This window comes from Athene noctua, chromosome 1 (assembly GCF_965140245.1).
Source record: "Athene noctua chromosome 1, bAthNoc1.hap1.1, whole genome shotgun sequence".
NCBI classification, from domain to species: domain Eukaryota; kingdom Metazoa; phylum Chordata; class Aves; order Strigiformes; family Strigidae; genus Athene; species Athene noctua.
The window spans coordinates 260,978,766-260,988,188 of NC_134037.1; the positions used below are offsets into that span (position 1 = coordinate 260,978,766).

Below are 9,423 nucleotides of genomic sequence, written 5' to 3' on the forward strand. Positions count from 1 at the left end.
AAAATTTACCATAAGGGTGGTTAAATACTGTAACAGGTTGCCCAGAATGGTGGGGGGGAATCTTTGTCCTTGGAATTGTTCACGATTTGATGTGGCCTTGAGTAACTGAATCTAATTAGACCTGCTCTGAGCAGGGACCAGGCTAGATGACCTCTGCAGGTCCCACCCAACCTGAGTTATTCTGATTCTTTGATGTGTAAATCATCTGATCCTGGAAAAACCGAAGCTAAGCGCTGAGAAAAGGTAAAGGAGAAAGCAAGCTATTAAATAATCCAGAAACAAATCTAGGGTAAAAGCCAGTTCATGGATCTGCTGGGAAACTATGCTGACATTTTGAGTCTTCAGTTAATTGAGATGTAATAAGAGGCAGGTACTGCTGTGCATCAAAACCTTCTATGCTGTTGACAGCTGTCCCCAGGGATGAGTAGAAACAAAAGCCTATCAGCTTTTTAAATCTTCTCTAATTGAACTGTCTGTCTTGGGTGCCCTTCTCAGCAGCATGTGAACCCCCTGGGAAGTTTTATCTGTTGTGATTGTGACTGTAGATCACTTCCCGTCAATGCGAGGTGAGGGAATATTTCCTATTAAATAATTTGCAAGTCCCTGGCTTCTATACAGTCCTACCGAACTCAACTGTGTTAATTTAAGCACTTCTCTTGTCTACTTAAGACCATCTATTCAACAGATAAAGTACAGTGAGTAAAACTGCAATGTGCTGTCTAAACTTTTAACTGTGTATCTAAAATAACCCAGAGTGATACTTACCTTGTGGTAGTTCCCATCTTCAGCTGCAGTACATGAAGCATTGTTGAATGTAAAGTTGTTTTCAAGAGAACTTGTCAAATCTAGCTCCAAAAATGTAAACCTGAGCAGGACCACTGGGGCTGCTCTGTTGTGCTGCTCACATTTTGTATTTCAGAGTAACCAGAGGGAGTCCAGGAGCACTCTGCCCCTAGAAATATAAAATGCAATGTCAAGAAACAGACTGCCAGTGAAGGGAGGGATTGATTTCAGGCCAAGTTGCATTAATTGTTTCTTCAGTATAGCCAACATAACCTTTCAGTGTTAGGTGCCGCTTTACTCTGTGAAGAATTTCACCAGAAGAATGAGTCTCATGGATTAATGTATTCCTTGGTGTGAGGCAGAAGTACCAGAATCTTGTGATCATGCTTGTGCAAGAGTTTAACAGAGTCTGATGTTTTTTTACCCTTGTGCTGTCTGTCTGACAGATCTTGGAAGAAACTTATAAAATGGAGTTCATGTACAGTGGAGTGGAAAGTAGACAAGTGGTCATTATTCACCACATGAGACTGCAAGCAAAGGCATTACAGCTTATAGTGACTGCACGCACCACTAGAGGGTAAGGTAACTAGTAAAAGGACCTCAGGGTCAACTAACTGCAAGCTTAGTTTCCTCAAGCTCTGTTTAAAAAACCCAGCAAGGATAAATTAGACACATAAAATATCACAGCATGCCAGTAGCCATTTGCTAAACTACTACTTCAGCATGAAGAGCCTCTGGTGTAGCTGTAGAGTGGCACAATACTAAATTAGATGACAAAATTATTAGGAAGACATGTTCAGGGGGTTGAGTTCCCCCAGCTATGAACATATAAATAGGTTAAAAACATTGTAAAGTGTGTCTTAAGAGCTGATAATTGCAACCTACTAACATGAGGAAAAGTCACGTATCGAAGAATGCACTAATCGTGTTTGCTCCATTAAGTATTAGTTGCTGAGTTTTTAGCATCAGAAAAGAGTTGTCTGACTGATCTGCAACTGTTGTGTGTGTGGCTGGGACACGAAATGCTCGTTTGTGCATGGCTTAGGTAACACGAGGTGCTCTGTGTGGGTCATGTTGGCTGCTGAGGTCAGTGAAGTTACACGTGGGTTTGGATGGTTGTAGAATTGGAACTCCATTTGGTGGAATTAGAGCAGAGTGGTTAGTTTCCTAATTTGATTACTTTTTTGAGTTTGTTGCCATCAATGTACTGTCTTGCATAGAGGTTCGTAATATATTTGCCTTTTAACCTTGTTTTGTAGGTTGAAAGTTATTTTCTAACAGTGACTTTGGGAACTTAATTTGTGCCTTATGCATATGATTTTTGTGGGAGGAGGATATGGATGTGAGGAGGGAGATGGCAATGAATTTTTATTTTTTCTCTTGTGAGGAACACCTTTCTGGCCTCAAAACTGTAAGATCTTGTAGCTTTTAGGAGCTTGAACTGGATTCCAAAACACCTAAATGCTTATAGCCGTAGAGCCAGTTTTCCTTCTTTAAAACTAAGCCAAGGATTGTTATCTTCATTACAGAGTGGAACCCCTTTTTGGGATGTGTGAAAAATTCCTGCAAGAAGTGGATTCCTTTCAGAGGTGAGAAACTCCATTGCTTCTTCACTTTGTTAGAAAATTCCTCCACCGCTGTCATCAGGGAATTTTCCATTTGTTTTTCATCTCTTTGCATCTCCCTTTCGCTGTTGCTGTCCTACATCGAGGACTGCTGTCATGAGAGAGTGATAAAGCAAGAATTAAACTCCCTTCTAAATGTGGGATCAATGGAAGAGCTTTCCTGGGAGTATGACAAAAAAGGGAATTTCTCTTTATCGCAGATTTCTAAATTGTAAATGAGAGAGCGAGTGAACCAACTATATGCTCAAGGTGGGAGTCATCTCACCAAGGTGTTGATGTTTGCTGTGTAAGATCACTGCTTACGAAGCACTTGCTCAGCTCACATCTCACTGGAGAGGTGCTTCTTTCATTTTACCCTAATCTAGATGTCTGAAATTAGATCAGATGCCCAGGTTTTTTCCATTGACTCAGAAGGGAATTGGATAGCTAGCCCAGAGACGTAGGTATCCAGAGTTGGCTGAGCCATATTCCATCTCTAGTTCTGATTAAATTAATGTTTTTTTGTAGTTGATATGCTTGGCAGTTGTGGCTGGTTAAGTGATGAGAAAAGGGAACCAAATCTACCCATTCCCTAACGCTTAGCTCATTTGGTACTGAACAGAACTGTTCGTTTGCTTTGTATCTGTCTCAGGATCAGCAAAAATCATCACGAATTCTCAGGAATGTAACTCCAACAGTCAGTGATGAATTCCACAAAAAGGAATCTGGATGATGGTAGATCTTGTCAGTTAGCTGTAAGGTCAGACATGTAAAATCCCCGTGTCTAGGTTACGCAGCCTCAGCCTGCCAGGTTTTAGCTGCATCCCATGACAGAGTAGTTGAAATCTGTTGTCTGTGTAGCAGCAGTCGGAGGAACACAAGGATGTGTATTCCTGCATTCCTCTTCGCATGCACAGAGGAGAGTGTGATTTTTCCTCCACCCTTGCCAAGCCAGTGGTTGAAGTTTCCATTTATGGATTATGAGCTCCTGCAGAGCACCACCAGGATCCTGAAAAAAATGTCACTTTAGGTGCTGGAGCTGTTTGGGGCATGTCTGGTATTCCTGTCCGGGCTTTATAGACTCAGCTGCAGGTGAAGATACAGCACAACACCAGATTTGATAAGTGGGGAGAGCCCGTTGTTCAAGTGGCTGCTCACCTACAGAAATGATGCGCTTTATTTGTCACCAAATTGCACTAATATTTACTACCTGTCTGGCTAAACACCACAGGAATGTTGCTGATAGTAACAGATAAGCCACCAATGATTCAGTCTAACAAACCATCTTCTGCATGCGGGGTTGTAGGGTAGAGCCCAATTTTATTTCTGTATAAAGAATAAAAAATATCAAATGCTCTTCTTGTGCGAGACTGTTGTCCCAAACTGTAGAATGGATTCTATTCTCTGTGACCTCTAGAACTAGCTTTTTTTTTTTTAAAACAAAACAAAACACTCTACTGATTGTAGTTTACTGTTAAAAATTAACTCCTCAGATGTAATAAGTAATACTCTCATAAATATTGTTAGAGAAAAACCGTACTGGAAACCTTGCTGTAGCAGAAGGTCAGACAGCTCGTGTATTGGGTGTGTGGGTATGTTAGATCCTGTAATGAGTCAGTTATTTAGCTGGCTGGATGAAAGTGCACAGCATAAAGAATTAAGGCATGTGCATGTCTGCCCTGAGAAGTACCAATTTCAGAAGTCTGCAAGGCAACTATAGCAGGAATGGCTCTTTCATCCGGCCGTGTGTGTTTGTTGAGACATCGAGACTGAAAGCAGGGTACTGGAATTGCCTGTAGTCTCATTTAATTAGCATTCTTACTAGTTATATAGCACTACAGCTGCACGTGCAGTCCGACTGGACAAATCCCTACAGTGTCTGCTTCTCATTAACGTGGTGTTGATTGGCACCTCAACATTTCTAGCTTCTTTTTTGTGAATCTAGATTCCTTTGCCCGCTGTGCTCTGTATTGAGGAAGGACCCAAGAAGTGAGTCCTGCATAGCCCTTGATGTTGTCAGTTTGAGCACAAGGTATAATCCCAACATAACTAGCCAAAATCATCTTTATTTTATGTATGAGACGTGCATCGGAAGAGGAATCTATATATCTGTCATTGTAACTAAATATAAGGATTAAGTAACTTGGCTGAAAATAATACTGTTGAAAAAAGTATTTGATTTTTAACTTATTCTTAACACAGATGTTTCATCTCTGAGCTCCCACATATGCAAGGCAGTTTTGTAGATAAATTGCTGGACCTAATGCCCAGACTCGTGACATCCAAGCCTTCGGAAGTGGTCAAGATTCTTCAGACAACACTGCGACAAAGTACCTTCCTCCACCTTCCTCTTCCGGAGCAGGTCAGTTTAACACAGAGAATTAAATTCAATATCCTTGCAGACTGTCTCAGCATTTGACTAGTTCCTGATATACCATGAAGCTTTTAGGATTCAGGTTTTTGGTCAGTCCCAAGTGTTATTTCTTCAAAGGCTTTCTTCTTCTTACCTAGCATCCTCAGGACAACTGCCAAAAACACAGAGGACATGATAATTTCTGGCAGAAAATCTAAAAGAATCCGAAGTTCACGCACAGTTTCTTCATTAAGAACAGTAACAATTGCTGTGTTTTTGGTTTTTTTTTTGTCTTTCCTCCTTCTCCCCCCATCTTATTTTTGCCAACTGCTTTGCCCCTAACAGCTCCATAGAGCTACTGCAAATATCATTGAGCCTACTGGTGAATCTGATAATCCTCTGAGGTTTACATCGGGGTTGGTCGTGGCACTGGATGTTGATGCGACTCTGGAACACGTGCAGGATCCCCAAGGAACTGTTAAAGTGCAGGTAAACAGTGGCTTATAAGATTGTGACTTAGGGGAGTTCGCTTAAGGATGTCAGTCCTTCTAAATTGCAAATAATTGTACATTTTATTAGTCACAATGTTGGATTTCTGTGTTTTAGCCACGCGTTCAGAATCTGACTTATATGTAGCGTGCTGAGTTGACTTGTGTAAGCTCCTGACAGTTTGCTTTGAGCATGTTGCTGCCGTTCTGTGCTGCACACGGTGCTTTCACGTGCACTGGGCACGTTACGGACATGAGCACAAATAAATGCTGGTGAACTTCCAGCTTGTGTAGTGGGAGAAGGAGGAGCAAAAGAAGCTGTTCTGAACAGTACAGAAATACACAGGCTCTCGGCTCTCTGTATTTACAACTTAACTTTCTTCCTGCTGCTGAATCACTAGTTTCAAATGCAGCTGAGGGGGTAGGTGTGGTACGATGCCATGTAAAATATGCAAATTCACTGCATAACAAAGAAATGAAAACCTCCGTTTACAGTACAGAGGAAGAAGCTTATGTCATTGTACATTTTCCCCTCCGTTGTGGGTCTGAATGGCCAGCGTGTGGCCATTAAATCTAGGGCAGCTGGACTGGCTCCAAGATAAAGCACGTCTTCCTGCCCTCAAACTCAAACAGAAAACACGGAAATAATGCACACTGTGCGAATCTCCAGTTGTCATTCAGTTGTTTCCTTTTTTTTTCTTTTTCTCCTCCTGTAGGTATTGTATCCAGATGGACAAGCACAAATTATCCATCCTAAACCAGCTGACTTTCGGAATCCTGGTCCTGGCAGGCACAGGCTGATAACTCAGGTTTACCTCTCGCACACGGCCTGGACAGGTACCGTTACTGCTACAAGTTCATGTGATTGTGTGGCTGCACTTTTCTAAGGGAGGAGGGTGTCTTGCTTGATCTCAGTCTCACGGAATCATCTAGGTTGGAAAAGACCTTGAAGATCATCCAGTCCAACCACTGACCTAACACTGACAGTTCCCAACTCCACCAGATCCCTCAGCGCTGGGTCAGCCCGACTCTTCAACCCCTCCAGGGATGGGGACTCCACCACCTCCCTGGGCAGCCCATTCCAACGCCCAACAGCCCCTTCTGCAAAGAAATGCTTCCTAATATCCAGTCTAAACCTTCCCTGGTGCAACTTGAGGCCATTCCCTCTTGTCCTATCACTTACTACTTGGTTCAAGAGGCTCATCCCCAGCTCTCTGCACCCTCCTGTCAGGGAGCTGTAGAGGGCGATGAGGTCTCCCCTCAGGCTCCTCTGCTCCAGACTGAACCCCCCCAGTTCCCCCAGCCACTCCCCGTACGACCTGTGCTCCAGACCCTGCCCCAGCTCTGTTGCCCTTCTCTGGCCACGCTCGAGTCATTCAATGGCCTTTTTGGGGTGAGGGGCCCAAAACTGAACCCAGGAATCGAGGGGCGGCCTCCCCAGTGCCGAGCCCAGGGCTCAGATCCCTTCCCTGTCCCTGCTGGCCACGCTAGTGCTGACACAAGCCAGGATGCCATTGCCCTTCTTGGCCCCCTGGGCACACTGCTGGCTCCTGTTCAGCCGGCTGTCAATCACCCCCCCAGGTCCCTCTCTGACTGGCAGCTCTCCAGCCACTCCTCCCCAAGCCTGTAGCGCTGCTGGGGTCTCCTGCACATAAGAGCTACGTGTCCACAGTCTTGGGGGCTTTGAGGATCTTGGAGTCTACAGCTGGTGTTGATGCTACCCTGCCTCAGATTGTTGTTCTCGCAGCCTTTGAGCACTTACATCCCCCTGGCTGCTCCGTAGGCACTAGAGGGGTTGCTGGCCTGGGAGGGAAGGCGCTTGGGGGGTGTGCAGGTGGTCTTTTGGCACCCGGGGCCTTCACATGGCAGCACGTAGTCAAGGTGAGGTCACCCGCTGCTGTGCAGAGCAAGGTCAGTTGTAGGAGTCAGGCCTGCGTCCTTATTTAAAGGCAAGGAGTCATGGTAAACTGACTCCTTGTAATTCATTGCTTTAGATCTGACAAGTATTTGTGGAGGGCAGAGAACCTTTGGAACTGTGTGTACCCAACAGTACAATTTCACTGCTGATTAAACTTTCACCCTTTTAATGCCCTAAAAACCCCCCGACCATTTCGCTCCGATGAAATGTGCGACTCCAGCGTTCACGTTCACTCTCAGCTGGCATTCACACTTCCCTGTGAACGTGCCTCAGTAATTGGCTGGTGGACTTCAAACAACAAAAGCAGAGGGTATTTGTTCGCAGTTCCCTTTATCCCGTTCTCTTTTAATCCCTTCACATTTATTCAAATGTGGGCTTTTTTTTCTGAGCGGTTTTTCTGAGCAGTTATTAATAGGATTTGGTGATCTTTTTTTAACCAGCAGTTTTGTTCAGTGCCATGTTCTTTCACGTCCTTCTTCTTATATAGCATTTCCATGGTGTACTCGTTCATCCTGCTGTCTTTGTTTTGTTTTGGAGAAGAAAGTATTGTTTCTATGACTGGAAGTATCTGGGTTTAAAGGTTCATCCTGTACCAGAGCGAGCTGAATCAAGTATTTCTGCTTCTGCAGCGTTCACTGGAAGGGCATTTTAAGTATGGCCCTAAGGGACCCTTCTGGTGTCTCCCTAACAGTTATTTTAACTATTAAATTTGACATTGACACTTGGGCATATAAAATGTGGGGAGGACACCAAGCTGGGAGGGGCTCAGGGAACAGGCTCAGAATTCAAAATGGAGAAATTGCCCTAATTCAAGACACTGAAACTTACTGAAGGCTGGTAAAAAGTGTGTGCTTAGGAAGGAGAATGCCCAAATTCAAAACCCAGCTTCACTGAGGGCTGTATAGCCCAAGCACTAGAGGTGACTGCAGGCTGCAAGTAAAAGAGTTGACAGTGTGGCAAAAAGGGGAATCTCAAGGGGGTGTTAGCTGAACTGTGGTATAACTGTTGGAAAAACGTTATTTCTTGTGTTCTGTCTGGTGCTGATGATGCCTCAGCTGGAGTACCACTGCACTTCTGGGCGTTGCATCTTAAAATTATGTGGGTTTCAGTAGGTTTTATTTAGGTTTCAGTGGTGTGGTCCTGTGGTGGGTTAACCCGCTGTACAGTTAAGCCCCACACACCACCCAGTGCTCACTCCCTGCCTCCCCAGCGGGATGGGGAAGAGAATCAGAAAAGTGAGAAAACTTGTGGGTGTTGCACTGTTCAGCAATAGCTAAAACATCCCTGTGTTACCGACACCGTTTTGGTCACAAATCCAAAATGTAGCACCATGCAAGCTACTAGGGAAGAAAATGCACTTTATCACAGCCAAAACCAGTACAAGTCCATATGGAAAACCTAGAGGAATCATGTTTTTCACTCTAGAAAGGAGAATTTCAATGGGGCTACAGTCCAGCATGCTGCTCAGCATCACACCATGTAGACTGAAAGCCCATTTTTGTTATGACCACTGGTAGAAGAACAAAGTGAAATTGCCTCGTGGACAATACAGCTGTATCTGTCTAGCTGCTGAGATGGTAGAAGAGGGGCAAAGGTTGTCTTGCAGTGTGAAAACTTCCAACAGCAAAGAATCTTCAGGTAATCTCTTATGAGTCTTAGCAGACATCATCTGGATTTACTTGATCCTGCCATAAAAACACAGATAGCAAGACCCACTAGTTCTGTGGTCTTTCATGATTTTATTATTATTTGGTTGGAATGACTTTTAACAGTTACTTTTGAAAGCTGCTATTTTTAAGTTACTTGTGAGATTCTTTTTTTTTTTTTTTTTAAGCTATGAGAAAGAAGGGAGGGATCTAAAATGGTGCTTAGTTCTGCTGTGCTGAATGTAACAACAAAGTTATATTCTCAAACACCAGACTGGATTTTGGTCAGCCCAGAAGGGCTCTGTACCTTAACCCAGCGTGCGTGAGAGAAAATGTCATCCAGCGTTGGTTGTTCATTGTGTGATGACATTCATGTTTAGGTTGTTCTGTGTTCTTGTTTTGTTGTGTTTTTTTTCTGCAGAGCCATGTCAGATTGAAGTGCGGTTGCTGCTGGCTTACAATTCCAACAGGAGCAAGGCATCTGCTAAAATTCCTAAATCTACCTGGAGCGAGAGCTTGGAGGCTCTCCCTCAATCTGAGAACGGCATAGAGGGGACCATACCCTTCAGCAAAGCTGTCAAAGTTTATATAATGCCCAAACCTGCCAGACGGTGAACTCTGTCACTAGATG

At 44.0% G+C, this 9,423-nt stretch overlaps 1 protein-coding gene across 2 annotated transcripts in view; it reads left to right on the forward strand.

Annotated features, from left to right (window-relative positions):
- INTS4 (integrator complex subunit 4) overlaps positions 1-9,423 on the forward strand; it is a 37,380-nt gene extending 27,957 nt beyond the window's left edge. For both annotated transcript variants that reach the window (XM_074918434.1, XM_074918442.1), the window contains exons 18-23: positions 1,230-1,360; positions 2,313-2,372; positions 4,590-4,749; positions 5,086-5,229; positions 5,945-6,065; positions 9,214-9,423. In XM_074918434.1, coding sequence (XP_074774535.1) covers positions 1,230-1,360; positions 2,313-2,372; positions 4,590-4,749; positions 5,086-5,229; positions 5,945-6,065; positions 9,214-9,407 — 810 coding nt within the window. In that variant the 3' untranslated portion in view covers positions 9,408-9,423. The remainder of the gene's footprint in view (positions 1-1,229; positions 1,361-2,312; positions 2,373-4,589; positions 4,750-5,085; positions 5,230-5,944; positions 6,066-9,213) is intronic.